This window comes from Chaetomium fimeti, assembly GCF_033439085.1.
Source record: "Chaetomium fimeti strain CBS 168.71 chromosome Unknown B0H64scaffold_2, whole genome shotgun sequence".
In the NCBI taxonomy this organism is placed as follows: Eukaryota; Fungi; Ascomycota; class Sordariomycetes; order Sordariales; family Chaetomiaceae; genus Chaetomium; species Chaetomium fimeti.
In genome coordinates this window covers 3,612,031-3,629,407 of record NW_026944330.1, presented here as the reverse complement: position 1 = coordinate 3,629,407, position 17,377 = coordinate 3,612,031, and the positions used below count along the sequence as shown (strand labels likewise).

General features: G+C 57.9%; 7 protein-coding genes across 7 annotated transcripts; 3 read left to right on the top strand and 4 right to left on the bottom strand.

The window, feature by feature from the left end:
- Positions 1-2,841: 2,841 nt before the first annotated feature.
- On the top strand, positions 2,842-4,802 carry B0H64DRAFT_455118 (tRNA A64-2'-O-ribosylphosphate transferase; the record flags this gene model as incomplete). Its single annotated transcript, XM_062807296.1, has 5 exons — positions 2,842-3,289; positions 3,446-3,480; positions 3,635-4,295; positions 4,386-4,398; positions 4,431-4,802. Exons 1-5 carry the CDS (start codon positions 2,964-2,966, stop codon positions 4,800-4,802), a joined length of 1,407 nt encoding a protein of 468 aa, XP_062662815.1. The 5' UTR covers positions 2,842-2,963.
- Positions 4,728-5,966, bottom strand: B0H64DRAFT_96793 (HAD-like domain-containing protein). The gene is made up of 2 exons (XM_062809042.1): positions 5,773-5,966; positions 4,728-5,679 (listed from the first exon to the last, which is right to left on the bottom strand). Exons 1-2 carry the CDS (start codon positions 5,779-5,781, stop codon positions 4,948-4,950), a joined length of 741 nt encoding a protein of 246 aa, XP_062662814.1. The 5' UTR covers positions 5,782-5,966; the 3' UTR covers positions 4,728-4,947.
- A 709-nt stretch (positions 5,967-6,675) lies between these two features.
- B0H64DRAFT_317105 (uncharacterized protein) lies at positions 6,676-11,114 on the bottom strand (the record flags this gene model as incomplete). The annotated part of the gene is made up of 3 exons (XM_062800317.1): positions 6,676-7,332; positions 8,616-8,996; positions 9,750-11,114. 3 exons carry the CDS (start codon positions 11,112-11,114, stop codon positions 6,676-6,678), a joined length of 2,403 nt encoding a protein of 800 aa, XP_062662813.1.
- A 430-nt stretch (positions 11,115-11,544) lies between these two features.
- On the top strand, positions 11,545-12,148 carry B0H64DRAFT_388012 (heat shock factor binding protein 1). Its single transcript, XM_062803243.1, has 3 exons — positions 11,545-11,699; positions 11,757-11,859; positions 11,910-12,148. Exons 1-3 carry the CDS (start codon positions 11,655-11,657, stop codon positions 11,987-11,989), a joined length of 228 nt encoding a protein of 75 aa, XP_062662812.1. The 5' UTR covers positions 11,545-11,654; the 3' UTR covers positions 11,990-12,148.
- On the bottom strand, positions 12,149-13,612 carry B0H64DRAFT_355283 (thioredoxin-like protein). The gene is made up of 2 exons (XM_062801554.1): positions 12,851-13,612; positions 12,149-12,800 (listed from the first exon to the last, which is right to left on the bottom strand). The coding sequence occupies exons 1-2, from the start codon at positions 13,362-13,364 to the stop codon at positions 12,202-12,204; spliced, it is 1,113 nt and encodes a 370-aa protein (XP_062662811.1). The 5' UTR covers positions 13,365-13,612; the 3' UTR covers positions 12,149-12,201.
- Positions 13,613-13,906: 294 nt separating this feature from the next.
- Positions 13,907-14,310, top strand: B0H64DRAFT_439681 (ribosomal protein S14; the record flags this gene model as incomplete). The annotated part of the gene is made up of 3 exons (XM_062806443.1): positions 13,907-13,968; positions 14,092-14,191; positions 14,302-14,310. The coding sequence occupies 3 exons, from the start codon at positions 13,907-13,909 to the stop codon at positions 14,308-14,310; spliced, it is 171 nt and encodes a 56-aa protein (XP_062662810.1).
- Positions 14,311-14,901: 591 nt separating this feature from the next.
- On the bottom strand, positions 14,902-16,909 carry B0H64DRAFT_388005 (elongation factor Tu GTP binding domain-containing protein). Its single transcript, XM_062803242.1, has 3 exons — positions 16,655-16,909; positions 16,562-16,590; positions 14,902-16,502 (listed from the first exon to the last, which is right to left on the bottom strand). The coding sequence occupies exons 1-3, from the start codon at positions 16,818-16,820 to the stop codon at positions 15,369-15,371; spliced, it is 1,329 nt and encodes a 442-aa protein (XP_062662809.1). The 5' UTR covers positions 16,821-16,909; the 3' UTR covers positions 14,902-15,368.
- Between the last annotated feature and the right edge of the window lie 468 nt (positions 16,910-17,377).

Genomic DNA, 17,377 nt, shown 5'->3' with positions numbered 1-17,377 from the left:
TAAGCAGGAGTTTGGTCCCTTGTGACGGGCGGGTGCCCCCACTTTTTCCAGGGCCCCCGGCTACTTTTAGCGCAGGGGTCTCTCTGACCCTGGCTGCACATGCAGATTTCCAGGCTACCGACCCTACCTCGCTCCTACTATGTAGACCTACGAAGTAGGCGGACCAGATCGCGAGATTGAGAGCCGAAGAAAACCAGGGCAGCTAATAAATCTCGCAAACCGACGTTAGAACCTGCGAGTCTCTCTCGCCCACTCCCGCCAGCTTTCCCACCTTCGATCCGCGAATAATACGAGAACCCAGAGTGACAGAGTACAACTTCAAATGTGTGTTGTTGCGTGCTTCCGGTGGGCGCACGGTGCCACACGGATTGGCTGACGGGGTGGGTGGTGTTGATTGCCGAGATTCTCACTGGCGGCTGTTGCAGTTTGTGTTAGTTTGTCTAGTCTGGGAAGGTGTTTTCGTCCGGGGGACGGAGAGGCCGCACGACCGCACGAAATCAAGGCCATGGACAGATGGCAGGCACAGGCTAGTGAAGCTCCGCCCAACTTTGCGACTTCCAAAACTCAACATGACTCTTTTCCGACCCGGCCCAGACTAAAAAGAAGCACCTCGTATATGGTGCCTCGGGAGAGACATAGTTCGTTGATCGCCTCGCATGTCTTGCATGCCTCGTTTGCCTCGTTGCGCCCCCGCGAGCATTTCATAGCGCCACCCGGGGTCGACCGTGAGCCGACGACGGCAATGACGCAGAAGCCATCCATCCACGTCTTGTGCGGCCCCTCCATTTGTGCGATCGCAACTCCCCACCTTGTATATTTTGCAGCTTGGTAATTTGCTGGAGCCGCCGTGATGTGCGCGGAACCGTCACCCCGGTTTCCACCCACCTTCTTGGCCTGGCCGCTGACTCCGGTCCTGGACGCTGTCAGTGGTTACACAAAGCACCATGTGCCGCTCCCTTGCGTGTCTGGCTTGGTCTCTTCGAGGTCGCTCTCAGCAAAACACGCGTCGATGGCGCCCTCTTTCCAACAGCCGGTACCAAAAAGGATCCGGGACCCCTTACACAGTCGAAGAGACGTGGCCGTCTCTCGGGGTCTGGGTCTGCGGGGTCCAAAGAGAGAGAGGCACGGCCCTTCTGGTTGAACGGGCATGCCCCTCCATCTCATCAGCCCTACGAGGTGGCCCGCAGCTGGGGGTGGCCATCTGCGTCTCGGTTCTGCCGTGCTAATTGGTCCTGTTACAGACCCGACCGAATCCCCGCCGCCTCCCGCGTGCGGTCGATCGACGCAGAAGCATCCTTCCCATACCAGCAAAAGACATCATTTGCTGCCCCAGGCAAATGGGCGGAAGGATTCTCGCAGTCGCGAACTCAGCCCTGCCAAGCGATTAGCACCCACCCTCACCCTTCGGGTCGGCCATCGCCGTCTCACCCCCCGGTCCAAAGGCGTGTCGCTGGCCGCGGCAAAGCGGGAGTAAGTTGTGCCGTCGGCCAGATCGAAACTTGATACCTAAACGAGACATTTTAGTCTCTTTCACGCGGCGCCGGAGGAATTTGGGCTCTGTGCTGGGGTCGGGACGCTGAGAGCCAAGCATGTTTCATACCTAGACAGGGCGACCTCCTAGGTGAGCCCCATAGTTAGTTCGTCTCCCCGTGTCTCCCCGCAAAAGTGTTCGTCTTGCTCTGCCTCCAGTCCCAATGAACGTCATTCGGCGGCGGCGGCCTCAGCATCCAGAACGCGCTGCGCCACAAGCTTGAGACGAGGGGTGACATTGTGAGGTTGTTCTCTCGGCTCGCTTCAAGCAGGGGAAAGGCGGTGAACCCCAGGTGCGGGATGTTTGGGGTTTAGCGGCGGTGGGTTCTGGAACAGCCTTCCAGAGAGCCCTTCCCGCGGCAAGCGGCCAGCGTGGTTGCACAAGCATGACAAGATACATGGATGCCTTGTTATCGCCGATGTGTTGTCGAACAACGAAACATTCGAGATTAATAACGAGCCGAACAACACAACGGTCAACGGGTCACATCAAGCTCCCTCACGTTCGACACAGAAAAACCTGGAGAAGTCCGCCCATGCCAAGCCTGTGAGAGTTCCCTTTCGGACTCGTGCTTGTGGTCCCGTTGTGGAGTTGGGCTGTGCTGTGTGGCTGGCGGTCTGCGGGTTCCCGCTTCTTCGATTCTTTTGACTCGACACGCTCGACTCCTCCGCACGCAGGAATAACCACACACAACTTGCACCACGATGAGAGTCGATGCAATTCCCATGACGGGAACAATCACTGTCTCCGGTGAACCCCGGCCTCTTGTAGCGACAAAGTTATCCCTTACTACCTAGCTAAAATAAAATAAAACCCACGGACGCGAGTCATGGACGGCTTCTGGTGCCCGGAGACCCCAGGCGCAACGTGGTCATGTGTGTCACCCCAAGGGGGAGACCGATATCTTGGAGTCCTCCCCCAACCGCTGCGGGATGGCTGAATCCTTCCTGTCGAGCCGGTAACCATGCAAATTGCAGAGTCAGATCACAGCAATCGGCAGTGAGATCTTGGCGCAGAAATTTAATATGACCGAACCATGGAATTTTTCCGTTTCATCACAAAGCGAAAATAACATGGAGATACCAAGGGCCACAAGTTACACAATCGGACTCGCGAAGTAAACAGACGAAAGCGAGGAGATGAATGAAATTGTTCGATCCCTTCTCGAGCTCGACTCGACGATGCCATTGGCCCGCCTTCCCATTTCCGTCATTTCGGATGTCGGGCCCCGGCCCGGGCCTGGCGCTGCAAGTCATTCCCAGGTAGCAGCCCTATGAGAAGGGCCCCCACTCAGCCCGCCATACACAGTAAACCACCAACCATGAATGTCGGGATGGAACCTCCACTTTCTTCGACGCAGGAGAGGAGAGAGGTAACGTAACCAAGCAGCATCCATCACAACTCACCACTCACTCCCTAAGCAACTACCAAGATGCCTCCCCCAACACTCGACCAGGTCATCTTCCCCGAACAGGCCAACCAGAACTTCTCGCGCATTCTTGGCGACCTCAAGCGGTCCAACTTCATCACCAACAGGCTTGCGTCGATATCCCACGACGCCGCCTTTGTTGAGAAGGTTGCGGATGCGCTAAAGCTGCCACTCGTGTCGAACGAGCGGTGCGGGAGTTGGTATATCGATCCCGCCCGTAAAGCCGGTTCGGCCTACTTTAAGAGTACGGATGGGCATACCGGGCAGTGGAAGTTTAGCTCGAGGAGACTGAACCTGCACTTGTTAGAGTTGATTGGGGAGAACGATGGGTGAGGTTTTGTTTACTTTATTGTCAAGTTTTGGGTTATGTAGTTGTTCGTGTTACTTGAATTATCTCTATTTCCGTCCACCCCCGTGTATTTGTTGAGCAGTCACCACGATTCGAGTCCTACCAACAAATGAACAACCACTGACAGCGCCCATAGCTGCATCATAGTCGACTCAACCCGCAGAGGCAAACGTAAGTAACCCCCCTAGACAAGTCAACCCACCCCCTCTCCTTTTCCACCTCTCGTTCCTTATCCTTTCCCCCTTCCTATCCTCCCGTTCCCCTCCCCCTCCCCCCTCCTCCCCAACTCTCCAAACCAAACCCCCCAACCTAACCCCCCTCCCAGGCATGCCCGACGCCCTAAGCAAGACCCTCCCAACCTGGTGCGCCGTCCTCAACCGCGCCCTCTTTCCCACCCACGACGCCCCCAACAACAACCCCAACAACAACTCCAGCAACAACCCCTCCACCAACCCCTCCACCAACCCCATCCACGCCCTCTACACGCCACCCAACACCGTCTCCCCCTCCGAAGCTTCCCAAATCACATCCCTCCTCCCCCAATTCCTCACCACCTTCCACTCCCTCGCTCTCAACCCGACCCCCCTCCTTACCGCCCTCCACCACAAACCCCTCCACCCCCTCTTCATCACCCCCGAAGACGACGTCACCACCACCGCCGCCGCCCTAACCCACCTCCGCCGCTCGGGCTACAGCCCCATAGTCTGCTGCACTGCCTCCCGCCGCGCCGCGCCGGGGGAGGTCAGTGAGGTGGGCGGGGGCGGGTATGTGCAGGGGGCGGGGGACGACACGGAGAATTGGGCGTGCGGGCTGACGCCGGGGGTGTTTTGGCGGTGGCGCGGGGTGTTGTTGGGGGCCGGGGAGGGGGAGTTGCCCGGGTTGATTCGGGGGTTGGTGGAGAGGGAGGGAAAGGAGGTTGAGAGGGAAGGGAGGGGTGGTGGGGGGGTGAGGGAGGTTGTGAAGGGGAGGGGGGTGTTTGTGGGGGGGTTGGGGGCGGATGTTGGTGGTGGTGGTGGTGGTGGTGGTGGTGGTGTTGGGGAGGGAGATGGGGAGGGGGAGGGTCTGTGTGTGGTGAGGGTGTTGTCGAAGGTTACGGAGCGGGGGGAGTGGGTGAGGGGGAGCGGTGTTTGGAGGTCGGGTTGGGGAAGAGCAAGGCGGCGAGCCGGTTGTTGAGGGATGCGCTGCCGCAGATTTGTGAGTTTGTGTTGGCCTACCTGAGGCGGCCCGCGACGGGGGAGGCTGGCGCAGCGGAGAAGAAGGTGGTGGTGCTGTGCGAGACCGGGAAGGACTTGTCGGTTGGGGTCGCGCTGGCGGTCTACTGTTGGTGTTTCGACGACGCCGGGAACGTGCGGCAGGATGACAAGGAAGTGTCGTTCAACAAGGCCGCCATCCGGGTCAGGCTGGGACACATCGTCACAACGCTCCCCGAGGCCAACCCCAGCAGAGCAACACTGCAGAGCGTAAACAGCTTCTTGATGGACTGGCGAAAATGAGAATAAATAAAAAATGATTACCCCAAACTCTGCGCTATATCTATGATGTATGCTATGACCCAACATGTAAACCGAAAGCTTCCTCCAAGACCCCGAGAGAGCGTCTCTAAGCACACACCACCCACTAGGAATTATCACCAACAGTCTAAACCTCACCGCGCTCGACCTTGGCCAAGCACGCCTCGAACTCGGTCCAGTCCTCCATAATGATGACGGCACCGGCCTCGGTCAAGACCTTCACCATCTTCGCCCTCTCGGCCTCCTTGTAGGGGCCGACGTAGCCGATGACCTTGAGGCCGGCGCGGGCGCCGCTGAGGGTCCCACTCTTGCTGTCCTCGACGGCGACGCACTCCTCGGCCTTCTTGCCGAGCTTCTCCATGGCGTGCAGGTAGATGGCCGGGTCGGGCTTGCTGGTGGGCTTGGGCAGGCTGGTGGCGGCGGAGTAGACGTCGGTCCCAAAGTACTTGGACTGGCCGACCTTTTCGACGCTGGCCTTGACGCGGCGCAGGGCGGAGCTGCTGACGACGGCGAGCTTGTACTTGCCCGAGGCGGCCAGCTTGGCGAGCACGTCGTCGGCGCCGGGGCACGACACGAGCTTCTCCTTGAGCTTGGCGATGACGACGTCCTCCTCGCGGAGCACGTACCCGTCGAGCTCCTCGTCGGTCATGGTGAAGCCGAAGCGCTTCTGCAGCGACACCATCATGCCGCGGAAGTTCTGGCCGACGAACTCGATGATGAGCGACTCGCCCGTGAAGGGCTGGTCGAGGGGCACCTTCTTGGCCGCGGCGATCTCGTTGATCAGGTCGGCGCAGCCCTCGAAGGCGAGTTCCTCGGACAGGACAAGCGTGTTGTCGCAGTCGAGGAGGAGGGTGTTGATCTGGGGGTGGTGTGTTAGTAGGGTTGAACGAAGGGGAGCGCAAGGCAAAGGCAAAGGCAAAGGCGCGAAACAATAGATGGGCGGGTGGCCTACCTTAGACATTGTGACGGTTGGAGGGTTTGTTCTTGACAATTCTTTGATGGTTACCCTGAGAAATGGCGTCGAAGTCGTCGAGTTCGAGTTTTGTTTTTGTTGAAGCTGGAGTTGGAGGAGACAAAAGGAGTGGGAATGCGCCAATTGAGTCTAAAACTGCACAAATAAATACCTCGCCGTTTCCTGGCCCCTCCTCTGAAATACCCTCCTTTCCGGACTGTGCCTGGCTCAAAAACGACCTCGCGAATGCGAAACCCAACACCTTTGCCGTGCCCGTTTCGTCGATAACCCCTCCATTGCCCAGGCCCGCCCGTCGATCCTGTGTCGTCATTAGTGGGGCGGTCCCTGGGAGCCTTGAAACGGGCCCAGCGGCAGCCTATCAGGGCGTCGGAAAGGCGCCCAAAATTAGCGGGCTGCCGTTGGCGAGATGCCGTTGCAAAGAACGGGAGGCAAGGGGCCCGGGGACTTCTGGGCATTTCGAGGACCCCTCTTTCCTCTTTGAATCTTTCAATAATGCCCTCGCGTTTTCGTGCCGAGAGAGCCGGCTGTTCATGCCGCCTGCACAGTAGTTCACGAATATGCAGGCAGCGCCTTTTTTGGTCATGAATCAACTCCAAACAGCCTCGAAGCGAAAAGGCTGAAAAGCGTCTTCCAGGTTGGAGTGGCCGGCTCAGCCTCTCAATCTGACGTTCCAACTCGCTCACAACTCGAACAAGGTTTGTTGGATAAAAAGACAACTCGGAAGGAACGCCACCCACGCCGCAATCGTTCCATCCAGGACACGCCAGGGTTCTCGTGGGCTTGGCCTGTGGAACTCGGGATCTTGTTCAGATAACCGAAGGCCGATCCTCCTACCAACGCCGACTACAAGTATAAAACAGCGACCAGCCAACATCTCTCCGCCTAGCCCTTTGAGCCCTTCAGGAAGACAGCTAGTCTGGTGGACTTCTGGTCTCCGCCTTCTATGTCCTTAAGTGTCTCCTCCGGCACCCCTTTCGTCAACAACGTCAGGTTTCTGCCAGCATTCCATTCCCCACTATCCAGAACCTCGTAGAGTCCGGCCTCCCAGAAACCCGTCTTGCGGTAGATGCTCTCAGGCTTGACCCACTTCCAGGCTGGGGAGAGGCCATTGCCAAGGACTTTGTCTGGGTCGTCGTTGAACAGAGGAAAAGAGAAGAACCGTAAAGAAGAAGATTCTTGGTCAGGTACCTCGAGCCGGCCCATCAGGCTCGCAAGCAGTTGCGACGTCGGCTCTGGCCCGGCCGCCAGCCCCGAATCCTCAGGCAAGGCCGCTAGGAGTTCGGAAAGCCTCACGGCGATGTCGAGATCGTCTAGCACGTCGAACGTGCCCAAGGATGTGAAGCCTTTGATGATTGAGAGGAGGCGCGGCGGCAAGACGACCGTGGCCTCCACGTGTGAGACGGTCGGTGGCTTCCAGTGGCACAGCGCGACGGGAACAGGATCCGCTTCATCGGCCACGGGCGCTACGGCCAGTATCTCGTGCCGATGTGAGCATGTCGCCAGATCATAGTCGGGGGGGAATTCCTTCGGACGCGGCTGCTATGCGCTGTTAGTCGAGGCTTTAAGTGCAGGTTTGATGTCTCGAGGCTCCATGACATACGGTACTAGTCTCCGCCATGCTTCGTACGGCGTTGCCTGCGTCTAGATTTAATGTTTAACGGGGGTTATTCTTCGTCAGCGCCGGTATATTTATTGCATATGCCGGTTGATATATACTGGGCCACCTAAGTAGAGGTTGGGCAGTTAGCTTGGCGCAGTAAGGGGGTGGATGATGAGAATTGGATGATGGGATGTGGGATTGGCAAACAGGCAACACAGGTAAAGGAACCGGCGCCGGGATTGGATGGCGAACGGATATAACTGCCTTGATGCCTGCCGGATGTTGATCAACCACGTTGCTTATTGGATAGGTAAGTAAGGCAAGGCTGGCAAGGCTCCTTACGATGTTCAACACAACCACAACCAATCCGCTATTCACACCAACAAACTCTCTCCAGGATAGAGGATGAAGTACATCCTTGATAGAGAACAGTGAACAATATTTACTCTAAGTTAGCCCTTTCTCCCGTATTCACAAGTAGGTACCCTGATTAGATAGGTAACACATATTGGTGTGAGCCAGCTCACGAACATCCCTAACAACTTCCTTCCTTCCATCCCAACTTCACCCCTCATAGCACGTACCTTCCCGGCCACTCCCCCTCGCCCTCGCTATTTGTGCAATGGCCACACACTCGTTTCCCAACACCCAACAGGTCCAGATAGCGCAGCTGCGGGTGGCGGGACTTAGAAATATTCTCGCTCGGGAGCCCTTGCGGTTGCATTCCTTAGGTCCCCGGTTCGACTCCGAAGTAAAATCCCGACGTCGGATTTTCGTACTCGACTACCTCCTTTAGTGTAGGGGTTAGTTGACAAGCTTTTGGTTTTTACTTACCTACCTTTTATTGCCAGGCGAATAATGTGATGCATTTTCTTCCTCCTTCATGCCGACTTAGTAGAGTACCTATATGCAAGCAACACCTAGAAAACATGGTGTTTTGACATGGCACTTTTTTTATCACCACAGACCACCTTGACTGATATTGTTTTTTATTAGACTGTGCCCATTCAAACTCACGCTCCTTGCGGCGCAATACATTAATTACATACTGGTAGTCCGCTTCGCAGCACTCAACGCCTGGCACCCCATCACATCCCGCATCCCGCTACAACCCCCACCCTCACAACGGCGGCAACTCCTCCCGACAGATCGGACACTGCAACTTGTATCTAAACCAGCCCTCCAAACACTTAGTATGAAAGATATGCCGGCACGGCGTGACCATGTATGCACGCCTCGCCAAAACCCCAACCAGTCCCCCCGCGGCGGCCGGATCCTTCGCATTGGCCCTCACAACCGGCACCTCCAGCACCTCGGTACAAATCGCGCAATCAATCTCCCTCACCACCATGCCATGCCTCTGCAGCTCCTTCTCCCGCTCCCTCCTCCTCCCCCCATCTTCTCTATCAGCAGACCCCGCCGACCAACTCCTCCTCCTACCCACAGGCGACGCCTCCCCCTCCTCCAGCACGCCCGACAGCGACGAGACCAGGCCGATCGGCAGCCCGCCCGCCTCGACGTCGCCCTCGCGCAGCACCGGGTGATACTCCCACACGTCGGGCATCCAGCGGGCGGGCAAGCCAAACCGCGGGCCCAGCACGTCCTGCACGGCGAGCGCGAGCAGCTGGCACCAGACCCAAGCCACCAGCAGGAGGAAGGCGGTGGGGTCGGTGTCGACGAACAGGACGTTGTCGCTCCGCAGGTAGAAGTAGGCGAAGGGGATCAGGCGGAGGACGGATTGCCCCGCCATGAAGCGCCAGGCGAAGGCGCGCCGGCTGTTGCGCCAGACGTTGCGCCGGATCTGCGGGGTCCAGAGCGAGAGGTAGGCGAAGGCGAGCACGTGGAAGAAGATGGAGCGCGCGTGGGGGGGCCAGGAGAGGGACATGGCCGTGAGGAGGAGGATGCCGATGCCTAGGAGGACGAAGGTGCCGGTGATGGAGGCGAAGGCGCCTACGCGGGGGCCGGGGGTGGCGGTTGTGGTTGTGGTGGGGAGGGGGAGGGCGGCGGCGCCTGCGGAGGTGTTTTCGGCGATTTCGGCGTCGATGTCTTGGTCGGAGGGGATTATGATGGGTGGTGAGGGTGGTCGAGCCGGGGGGGCGGTGACCCGGGGGGGGAGCGTTCCCGGTGCTGGCGGGGTGGTTGAAGGAGGGGTGGCCGAAGGAGGGGTGCGAGCGGCGGCTGGGGTTGCTCGTGGGCCCGCCTGTTCGCGTCGCCGTTCCGGTTCTTGGTTTTTGTAGATCTCGGATAGGAAGCCCGCGCCGATCGACATGGACATGAAGGCGGCGAAGGTGAGCATGAGGGACGGCAGAAACGTGTTGGTCGCCGAGAGACTCCAGGCTGACGAGCACGCAAACACCAGCCCGTCCGCGAGGAGCATCATGCCTGCTGTGTGGAAGCTGATACGCCCGAGCGTAGAGGGTGTGTTAGACTCCTTCATCTGGGTCTTCAGAAGCCACAGCTGAGCCATCAAGACGGCAGCGAACCCAAACATCCACGACTTCGTCCGTGAGAGCAGGACCTCCGTTTTGACGCCAACGAGATGGTGCCCCTCGACCGAGGGGAACAGCGGCGGTCCCTTGGACTCGAGGTAGTAGCCGCAGTCAGGAGACCAGGCGACGAGCGACATGTGGAGATCCGGCTTCCCTCTCGAGGGCGCCCCGGTGGGGAACCGGAGCTCATTCTCCAACTGGTCGATCACTGAATCCAACTGGTTGTCAAGTCCGTCCTCGCCAATGTAGAATGGATCTAGCTGGTGTAGCTGCAGGTACATGACGTACTCGCAGCGCGGCAGCGGCATGGATAGCTGTTCTTCAACCACAGGCGTCCAGGGGTTGCTTGCATCCGAAAACCTGCTTCGCTCCTTCTTGCTGAGAACCTCGCCCAAGGTTTGGTTCAGAAGCTTCTGGCCCGTCTCGAAGAACTCCGAACTGGGAACGAGATGAGGCAGGCCGAACAGGCCCGCGAATTTCTCGCTCGTCGTGGTCATGAGAATCGAGCCTTGCCTCGGCCAGTGCACGCCGTGGAGCCGGATCGCGAAGCTGGATGCCAAGTGTGCCTCGTCCTGGATATTAGCCACGGCTGAGATCTCCCTCGCTAGCCCTCCTGACGACGGCTTCGTGCCCTCGGCCGCCTCTTCCTCGTACACGGTGTCACCGGCATCCTCTGACAGCCGCATCAAAATGCTCCCGTGCGAACCCGTGACGTTCCAGCCCCATTCGGCATGATCATCCAGCCAGTGTACCCCCGGAGCGATCGCGCTCAGGTTGTAGCTCCCTGCGTGCTTCACGACGGAGCCCGGGCGACGCACCCACTTGCCGTGGACGGTGCCGGTGGCATTCTGCCACGTCTTGCTGACCGTGCCGTGCTCCCAATCCCCGGCCCCCTTCGGCGGCGGATAGGCGTGCCGGCTCCACTGGTGGCAGCGGTCCTTGAAGTAGGCGAGATCGTCCCAGGCGTACCCATCGGCCTGGCGGAAGCCCGTCAGGTTGAGGTAGCGTGGTGCCTGCCACGGAGGGGCGCCATCCTTTGCTTTGCCGGGTGAGAAGTCGCCCCATTTGGTGCTGTTTAATATGCCGTGGGCATCTCTTAGGGGGCCGACGCGGGACCCGCCGAAGAAGGGACCTGTGATCAAACCCGGGGCGTCATTCCGGGACATGAGGGTCATGAACAGGATGACGAATAGGAACCAGACGCGCGCATTTTCCCGGGACACCGAAGGCATGATGGGCGAATGGGACCTCTATCGGCTCTTGACTCTTGAAGTTGATGAGTGATGTCGTCGTAGTTAAAGTGATAGGAGCATATTGAACTATCGATGGGTAAGAAGTGGTTGGAGTACCATGAAATGCGGTTGAACCCGGATTCGGGAACCTGGCCACTCGGCTACCTCATCGGTTTTGAGGTCTTGTGGTCTTCTATACAGTGTAATCCGGGTGTTTTCGAGATTATGAGTCCATAAATATTTGTCGTCGGATGGTTGCTGGTGGTCAAGTCATCTCACGTGTTTGCATGTTGAGATGTTGAAGGCAGCTTTCACATCAGGCCCTGGTCCCTGCCACAGTGCTGGAAATTGCCCATCTGCACAGTGCCCCGAATGTTGCTGTCAAATTCTTGGCACATCGCCCCCAACCCGCTTCGACGTTGCTTGGCCCAGCAACGAACAGCAGTGTCGCTCGTCCCTACGAGTCTTGTAAGCTGTGGTCTTAACTGGAGCTCAGCTACGAACTAAGATATATCAAGTTATAAGGGAGGATTGACGACCATGGCTTCAAACAATAATGATTCGTCTGCCGCGCAGGCAGCAAACGTGAGTTTACAAAGCCCAAAACAGACCTCCACAAAGGTAACTAACGACTAGCCATAGACCAACGAAGATGCTCGCGCCGAGTTGACGGCCCAAGTTGAGGACCTTCTTCACACCTTGTCCAACAAGTTCGCCAGCGTGTCGAGCGAGATCTTCGCTAAAAGTAAGTTCCTGTTGGGTTCGGCAGCGTGGGTGGAAGCTGACAGTGAGCAGTGGATGAAATGTCCCGCCGTCTTGATAACTTGGAATCGCAGCTATCGAACAATAAGAACAAGAATTCCGGATCCAACTGATGCCAGGGTGTAAAGAAAGTAAAGAAAGGAGGTCCGGATTGAGCGAGCGTGCGTTTCAGGCGGGGACCGGAGTTGGTTCGGGTTTGGGGAGCATGTCAGGAAGCAAGACCACTTTGACTATGAACCTAAAAACTCGCGTAGACCATGATAAGATGAGACAGTCATTATCCATACACTGCTGGCTCTACCTGCATGACAAGATGCATGCTGGCTTACAGCTCCTCCTTCTCCTCGTCACCCGTCGCCTTCTCGGCGAACTTACGGAGGACATTGGTCTTGCTCTTCAGCTCATCCTGCTTGGTGGGAGCCAGCCCACCCTTCCTGATGATGCCCTCCAGACGCGCAAGCTCCTTGGCCACATACCCCTCAGCCTTGCTCAGCTTGTCAAACACACGCACATAGTACTCGGCGTACTTGGCCTGCGCCTGGTCCTTGAGGTCCTCGGCAGTCTTCTTCGCCTCGGCCGCAGCCTCGGCCAGCGTGGTCCCGCCAAGCAGCTTGGCCACAATGTTATCGAGCGCCTCGACGGTGCCGGCCGTGGAGTCAACACCGCCACCGACGGCACGGTGGGTGCCCGCCTTCTCGTTCAGGAACGCGACGAGCGCCTCCTCGCTCCGTCCACCGTTGTAGTCCTCGGGGGTGGTGCTGCCGGCGGGGAAGAACTTGATCGTCGGGTAGCCGCTCACGCCATACTCGGACGCGGTGCCCTTGCCGGTCTCGGCGTCGGCGTCGACTTTGGCAATCAAAACATTGGACTCGGTCTCGAAGTTCTCGGCGATCGTCTCCCAGGTCGGCGCGAGGCTCTTGCAGTCTGCAAACTGTTAGCACAATTCCCTGCACCGCAGGCTGAGGAAGACCTACGTCCGCACCACGGGGCGGTGAACGCCACCAGGACGTTCTTGTCACCGCCAATCTGCTTCTTGAAGGTCGAATCCGTGAGCATGACCACGCTGCTGGGCTTGGCCACCTTCTTCCTCGACCGGACACCCGTCTTCTCGGTGATAAACTCGGACAGGGACTCCAGGTCCCGCCCGCCATTGTACTCGGTCGGCTTGTCGCTCTTGCCATCGAAGAACTTCAGCGTAGGGAAGCCCTGCACGCCAAAGCGCTTTCCGAGCTCCCTTTCGGCGTCGGCGTCGACTTTGGCGATCTGAACCTTGTCCTTGCCGTGCTCGAAGGCCAGGGCGAGCTCCTCGTAGACGGGAGCGAGGGTCTTACAGTGGCCGCACCAGGGAGCGAAGAACTCGACGAGGGTCGGCTTGCCGGACTTCAGGACCACGTCGTCGAAATTGCCGGGGACGAGGTCGAGGACAGCCGACTTGGCGGCAGCGGCGGCCGCGAGGCCAGCGAGCACGAAGCTCTTGAGCAACACCATGATGATGGTGAATGACGGGTGTGGAAGTGGACGGATTCGATACAAGGTGACGTCAATGCAATTCTAGGGATGATGGAACAACAGCAAAAAGCCACCAAGAACAAAACAATGGATGAATAAATCTGAAGCAACAGACGGTGTGGCAACAGACAAGGCAATGCTTTGAAATCGCGGCCAAAAGATGCCACTTTGCGCCCCAGCAACAGGCTGACAGGTGAGCTCACCCCTGCCATTGCTCCCGCCCCTGCATCCCCGCTGGGAGCTTACCGTGCAAGAGACTACTCTCTGCACTGTCTAATCCAACAAGCGGCCTCGCCCAATAAGGTATCAGCCACGCGCCACACCCAACCCAGCCACCAACCGGCAAGCCCTCCCGCACAAAAAAGTCTCCGCCAATTTCGACCAGCTCCCTTGCAGATTGAAATTTCGGCCGACCATTCGCGAAACCGACCGCTTTCCCACGACGACAGCCAAACTCCGCCCAACTCAAGCCCTCACCGGATTTTCCTGCTCCCAAGCAAAGAAAAAAACCAACAGTCAAAATGGCTCACGAATCCGTCTGGAACTCGCGCCCGCGCACCTACGGCAAGGGCTCCCGCTCTTGGTAGGACATCACCCAACCCCAACGGAGGAGAGGGAGAAGGAGGACAGACCGAATGGAGGAAGAGGCATACCCCCGAAAAAAGAACAGAAATGCTGACGGTTTTTCTTCTTCCGAAACGAATAGCCGCGTCTGCACCCACCAGGCCGGTCTGATCCGCAAGTACGGCCTCAACATCTGCCGTCAGTGCTTCCGCGAGAAGGCTGCCGACATTGGCTTCGTCAAGGTATGCCCGAGCTCCGTCCACCACCGACGCACAACCCCCGGTCGACACACACACCATACACCGTACCCACCGTTCGAGGGACCCCGTTTTCTAACCCCTGATTTTTACAGTACCGGTAAACGAACTATGACAGTCAGTTGTCGAGTTGGGTTGAGCGGTTGAGGGGAGGACGAATGAATGGCTGGATGGCTGGATGGATGGAGGAGGAAGCGGGGTGGGTTACGAGGGGAACCGATTCCGACGAACACACGAACCACGGCAAAATATCAACATATTTTCTGCTCGGGGCGCGGGGGAGAAGGGGTAAAGGGTAGCCTTGCTTTACCAGGAACGGGTCGGGAAAACCGAAGGCCTACTATTTAGGTACAGATCCCAACGGTTGGGAATTCCCTCTGCCCAAGTTGGCCGGCTTTGGAGTTCATTTTGGGGGACTGTCTTGATTTGCATGACTTGGGCCAAAGGGGAATGCAAAAAAACGAATCCACAAATCCATCCACCATCTAACCATACGCCCGTTGGTTTTTGGCCATCTCGTTTGTCACCTTGAGGGTGTTTGACATGTGACAGGGACGAAGCAGCGGATTTGACGTAGAACCGGACTCGGCTTTGATCGGCGATACCGGGCGTAGACCTCTGGAACAGCAAGCGCTCGCTCGCTCTGCCCATTAACTTCGATGCCTGGCTCCTGCTTCTCCTTACCCATTACAAAATGGAGGGGTATGTTTGTGTTCCAGATTGCTGGATCGTGCCCCACATCGAGGGCGTCTGCGCTAGATCTAAATGTATCCTGCCATCCAAAACGTTTTCCTTTACGCACCGTTCACCATGGCCAAGCGTCCAGTGGTTCCAACGCTAGATCATCAACCTTCATTATTGCCTCATATATCTCTATAGTACAGGATTAAGACAACTCGAGAAGGGGAGGGGAGATCGGCGGGCCCTGGGTGAGTCAAAACGGCCCCCAGAATTGGCGCCTCAAAAATACATCATCACAAGTTTGTACAGCAGCGGTTTTCCGATTCCACAGCGCCCGCCCGCCCACTGCCCTTTGAGACGAGGGGCCCAGACCCAGTAGGGCATCCCTTCGCCCCAATGTCTATCCTGCCGCAGCCCAACCCCCCTGAGAGCATCACAATCGTACATTACTGCCGTAACCGTAGACTAGCTGATGGCCAGCTTACTCGACGATACGGGTAACCAGGCCGGTGGCCACGGTGCGGCCGCCCTCGCGGATGGTGACACGCATACCGGCCTCGATGGCGATGGGGTTGTGGATCTCGGCCACCATCTCGACGTTGTCACCGGGCATGACCATCTTGGAGTCGGCGTCCTCGGTGCCCTCGGGGAAGTGGAGCGTGCAGGCCTCGTCGGCCGAGCGGATGAACATCTGCGGGCGGTAGTTCTGGTGGAAACCGGTGTGACGGCCGCCTTCCTCCTTGGTGAGCGCGTAGAGCGAGAGGAGGAACTTCTTGTGGGCGGTGACACTGCCGGGCTTGGCGACGACCATGCCGCGGCGGATGTCCTCACGGCGGACACCACGGAGGAGGAGACCCGAGTTGTCACCGGCGCGCGACTCCTCGCACGACTTCTTGAAGGTCTCGATGTCGGTGACCTTGGTCTTGATGATCTCGGTGCCCTTGCCGATAATCTCGACGTCCGAGTCCCTCTTCAGGGTACCCCGCTCCGCACGGCCCGAGACGACAGTACCACGGCCGCCAATGGTGAAGACGTCCTCGATGGAGAGGAGGAAGGGCTTGTCGGTATCACGCTCGGGGGTCGGGATCCACTCGTCGACAGCCTTCATGAGCTCGTCGATCTTGGACTCGCCAATTTCGGGGCGCTTGCCGTCAAGGGCGCAGAGGGCAGAGCCGAGGACGACGGGAGTGTTGTCGCCGTCGAAGCCGTACGAGGAAAGCAGCTCACGCATCTCCATCTCGACGAGCTCCAACATCTCAGCGTCCTCCAGGGCGTCGACCTTGTTGACGAAGACGACAATCTTCTGGACACCGACCTGGCGGGCTAGGAGCAAGTGCTCACGGGTCTGAGGCATCTGGCCGTCCGAGGCGGCGACGACAATGATGGCACCATCCATGGAAGCCGCACCGGTAATCATGTTCTTGATGTAATCGGCGTGACCTGGGCAGTCGACGTGGGAGTAGTGCCTGTTCTCGGTCGAGTACTCGATGTGGGAGGTCGAGATGGTGATACCACGCTTCCGCTCCTCGGGGGCCTTGTCGATGGCACCATAATCGAGGTAGCTGGCCAAGCCCTTCTCGGCTTGCCTCTTGGTGATGGCGGCGGAGAGGGTTGTCTGCAAAGGCCTGGTTAGCTCGAATCGCGGGGTGTGGCAGGGCGATTGGCTTGGCGGACCTTTCCGTGATCGACGTGACCAATTGTGCCTGGAAAACCACCATGGTTAGTAGTCGAATGATAATGGGACAATGGGATTCCACCATGGCATACCGATGTTGACGTGAGGCTTGGTGCGCTGGTAAACGGCGTAGTTGCGGGCGAAGTTGAGCACTGGTGTCCTCGACTCGCGCTGCAGCGAGACTAGAGGGTTTTGTGTCTGACGGAGAGAAAGACGAGCCGTCCGCAGGAGCGGGGCGAAGGTCCGTAGGGCAGGCATTTTGAGAATCGCTCGCAAAAACACCGAAAGAGTGGAGGGAGCAGAGATGTGGAATCAACAGTCGTCGAGCTGTTGAAGGGACTCGGAGCATCCAAGCGGGAAAATTTGGCGTGCCAAAAACTCGGCAACTGGCAGGGCCCAGCACGGATCACCTTCCGTCTCGTGCTGCAGGGAAGCGGGCACAGCAAGCTCCCCGCTTCACGTGCTCTCGCGCAAAAATGGCTGGAATGCCTGGAGAATAAACGCGGCTTGCACGATTTAACCCGCGTCTCTCGAAAGACGCTCCTAAATTTATCCCACTCGATTCCTTCATCCGTCTACCACTGTATACCGAATAACTAAGAGTTACCGCTTGATCACATGTAATTGGACTGCAGCATTGACTTAAATCGTTGGTCATCCACGAGGATCCCCACACCTTCCATTCACTTCACAGCAACAAGATGCAGTCGAACTGCACAACCTGCAGATGTACATTAACTATTTTGTACTCCGTACCTTGACTATCTAAAATGCGCCAAGTCGCCTAACCAGCATCGTGTTTTGTCTTTTATCGC

What these genes read in the sequence shown, in the direction of transcription:
- B0H64DRAFT_388012 (XM_062803243.1), top strand. Translation starts at nt 11,655, where the DNA reads ATGGCTTCAAACAATAATGATTCGTCTGCCGCGCAGGCAGCAAAC. An exon ending in CTGCCGCGCAGGCAGCAAAC is followed by an intron (nt 11,700 to 11,756) that starts GTGAGTTTACAA and finishes GACTAGCCATAG; the next exon opens with ACCAACGAAGATGCTCGCGC. An exon ending in GAGCGAGATCTTCGCTAAAA is followed by an intron (nt 11,860 to 11,909) that starts GTAAGTTCCTGT and finishes GACAGTGAGCAG; the next exon opens with TGGATGAAATGTCCCGCCGT.
- B0H64DRAFT_355283 (XM_062801554.1), bottom strand. Translation starts at nt 13,364, where the DNA reads ATGGTGTTGCTCAAGAGCTTCGTGCTCGCTGGCCTCGCGGCCGCCGCT. An exon ending in CACCGCCCCGTGGTGCGGAC is followed by an intron (nt 12,801 to 12,850) that starts GTAGGTCTTCCT and finishes AACAGTTTGCAG; the next exon opens with ACTGCAAGAGCCTCGCGCCG.
- B0H64DRAFT_388005 (XM_062803242.1), bottom strand. Translation starts at nt 16,820, where the DNA reads ATGCCTGCCCTACGGACCTTCGCCCCGCTCCTGCGGACGGCTCGTCTT. An exon ending in CAAGCCTCACGTCAACATCG is followed by an intron (nt 16,591 to 16,654) that starts GTATGCCATGGT and finishes GTGGTTTTCCAG; the next exon opens with GCACAATTGGTCACGTCGAT. An exon ending in GTCACGTCGATCACGGAAAG is followed by an intron (nt 16,503 to 16,561) that starts GTCCGCCAAGCC and finishes AGGCCTTTGCAG; the next exon opens with ACAACCCTCTCCGCCGCCAT.